At 54.3% G+C, this 2,842-nt stretch overlaps 1 protein-coding gene across 1 annotated transcript in view; it reads right to left on the reverse strand.

The window, feature by feature from the left end:
• The window catches only part of TOR3A (torsin family 3, member A), a gene marked incomplete at its 5' end in the record, with an annotated part of 5,997 nt that overhangs the window by 2,809 nt on the left and 346 nt on the right, over positions 1-2,842 (reverse strand). Inside the window, 3 exons of the mRNA XM_010285410.1 lie at positions 263-438; positions 1,152-1,417; positions 2,632-2,745. Coding sequence (XP_010283712.1) covers positions 263-438; positions 1,152-1,417; positions 2,632-2,745 — 556 coding nt within the window. The remainder of the gene's footprint in view (positions 1-262; positions 439-1,151; positions 1,418-2,631; positions 2,746-2,842) is intronic.

The following is a 2,842-nucleotide window of genomic DNA, read 5'->3' on the forward strand; positions in this document are numbered from 1 at the left end:
TCACTGGTTCCTTGACTCAAGGCCTAGACAGTGGCTCAGGTGTCCCAGCTAAGCTGGACCTCAGCTCTTCCTGTGAATGCCCGGTACCCAGGGAAGATGCCCGGCATCAATAAGCAAAATTGACCATGGAAGCAACCCCCTCTTGGAGGAGCTAGACATCTCTTTCCCCTCCTCTGCAGCCTGAGCCCCTCATATCGCACACCTCAGGGGATAAATTCCACCGCTTTATTCCTCCCCATCCCTTTGGGGGCCCAGAAGTCACCTGAGGAAGAGGAAGATGGATCTCCGGTAGTCCATCTGGCCCTTGTTGTCGTAGCGAGCCATGAAAGGCTTCATGGCATCCAGGAGGCTGACATGAAGCTTCTCTGCCTCATCGAAGATGAAGAGCGACTGCTTGCAGAGCTGCACAGTTTCGCTTATCTGCTTCTTCAGCTGCGCCTGCAGAGCAGCAGGGAGGAGCGTGAGGCCCAGCAGCAGTCCTGCCACCAGGAGATCGTGAGGAGCTGAGCCTGGATACGGTGGGTTAACCCTGGCTGGCAGCTAAGCACCACACAGCCACGTGCTCCTTCCCTCCCACCCAGCAGGACAGGGCAGAGAATAGGAAGAGCAAAAGCAAGTAAATATGTGGGTCGAGATAAAGATAGTTTAATAAGCGAAGGAAAGAGGAAGAAGAAAGAAATCAAAGCAAGTGATGCAAAGGCAATCACTCACACCTACCACTGACGCCCAGCCAGTCTCTGAGCAATGGCCTCCTACCCCACAACCCCCTCCCCTCAGTTTTTATTGCTAAGCACGATGGTAAATGGCATGGAACAGCCCTTTGGTCAGTTGAGGTCAGCTGTCTGGTGCATGTGTGTCCACAACTTCTTGCAAACCCCCAACCTACTGACTGGGGGGGGCAGAATGGAAGAACAGAACAGTCTGGGTTGGAAGGGACCTCTAAAGGTCATCTAGTCAAGAGGGAGAAAGCCTTGAGGCTGTGCAAGCACTGCTCAGCAACAGCCAAAACACTGCTGCGTTACCAACACTGTTCTACGCACAAATCCAAAACACAGTACCCTGCGGGCTGCTCGGAAGAAAATGAACTCCATCCCAGGCAGACCCAGTACACTGGACCATCCCCACGGCAACACCATGTTGTTGACTCTCACCTTGTACGAGTCCACGTACTTGTGATGGGGGAAGTGGAAGAGTGAGATGAACACCCTGACACACTCGCTCTTCAGCCCATCCCGGTACAGGTGACTGGCCAGCATCCGAGCCACAAAGTTCTTGCCTGTGCCGGACCAGCCGTGGAAGGAGAGGACCAGAGCCTTCTCTGGCCATGGGCTCTGCAGGAACCCTTGCACCGCCCGGACAACGGCTTCTTTGGCCAAGTGCTGCCCATGGAGCTGCCCACTGAGGTCTGCTTCTAGCCCTGCAGAAGACAGAGAGCAAGAGCTCAGCTTTACCTTGCAAGCCCAGCTGCTGCTACTGCTGCAGGTGGGAATAAGAGGAGAGAAGAAAACATGGCAGGACACTACGCTCACACAGCCCTGCTGGTGGGGCTGCCTGTCTGAGCGGAGCCTGAATCATAGAATATTTGGGTTGGAAGGGACCTTTACAGGCCATCTAGTCCAACCCCCTGCAGTGAGCAGGGACATCTTCAACTCCATCAGGTTGCTCAGAGCCCCGTCCAACCTGATCTGGGATGTTCCCAGGGATGGGGCATCTGCCACCTCTCTGGGCAACCTGGGCCAGGGTTTCACCACCTCATTATTAAAAATTTCTTCCTTAGATCTAGTCTGAAGCTGCCCTCTTTTAGTTTAAAACCATTACCCCTTACCCTATCACAACAGGCCCTGATAAAAAGTCTGTCCCCAACTTTCTTATCAGTCCCCTTTAAGTCCTGTCAGGCTGCGATAAGGTCTCCCCGGAGCCTTCTCTGCTCCAGGCTGACCCCCCCAGCTCTCCCAGCTTGTCCTCCCAGCAGAGCTGTTCCAGCCCTTGGAGCATTGCTGGGGCCTCCTCTGGCCCCGCTCCAACAGGTCCAGTGGCATTAAAGCTGCAGCGTTAATGAGGCAGGCTGCCTGCACTGGCCACTGACTGCACAAAGACACAGATCTTCCACTGACTCCTTTTTTTCCTTTGGGAAGCGGAGGAGGTGTTTGATGACTGCGAGCGCACTGAAGCCCTCGCAAGCTCCCAGCAGAGCCTATGGATACCAGAAGTCTCAGGGCCAGCAAAATGCAGCGACACCTGCGTGGGGCTCGTACGCAGGTCTCTCTATACCCTGTGATCTGGGGCGGGATACTGGGCCAGTTTGGGTCCCACTGCATATGCCTGGGAGCTACTGGATTAAGGCAGGGCTAGTGGCAAACCAGAGCAGACATGCTGTACAGTAAGGAGCAAACTCTCTTGCAGTCTCAGCACTACAAAGGAGTAATGGGAAACAGGACTTAGCTCAGCCCCTCGCCCTCCCACCGGCTCAGCACCCTGCCCAGAAATGCCCTTTACTTATATCACTTGCTAAAATACACTTATTTAAAAAGAAAAAAAACCCACAACCAACCAACCAACAAAAGCGACAACAGGGAGAGGCAGCAGAGACAAGCACTGCTTGGGGTCTCCCAAGTACAGCACAGCTCCTACCTGTGATATTGTTGACTATCCTGCAGTCTCCTGTCTTGCAGCACTTGCCAAAGCTGCAGTACCAGGCAGAGAGGATCTCCAGATAATCCTGGCCCACCAGAGGCAAGCTCCAGCCTGGAAAAGGCAAGTAGTCTGAGCGGAGACATGCCAGCAAGTGCCTTCATTGCATTTTGTGTGGCTGCGCAGCTGAGCCCGGTTAAGAGCAGCCCTC

This window comes from Phaethon lepturus, unplaced genomic scaffold, assembly GCF_000687285.1.
Source record: "Phaethon lepturus isolate BGI_N335 unplaced genomic scaffold, ASM68728v1 scaffold14454, whole genome shotgun sequence".
NCBI classification, from domain to species: domain Eukaryota; kingdom Metazoa; phylum Chordata; class Aves; order Phaethontiformes; family Phaethontidae; genus Phaethon; species Phaethon lepturus.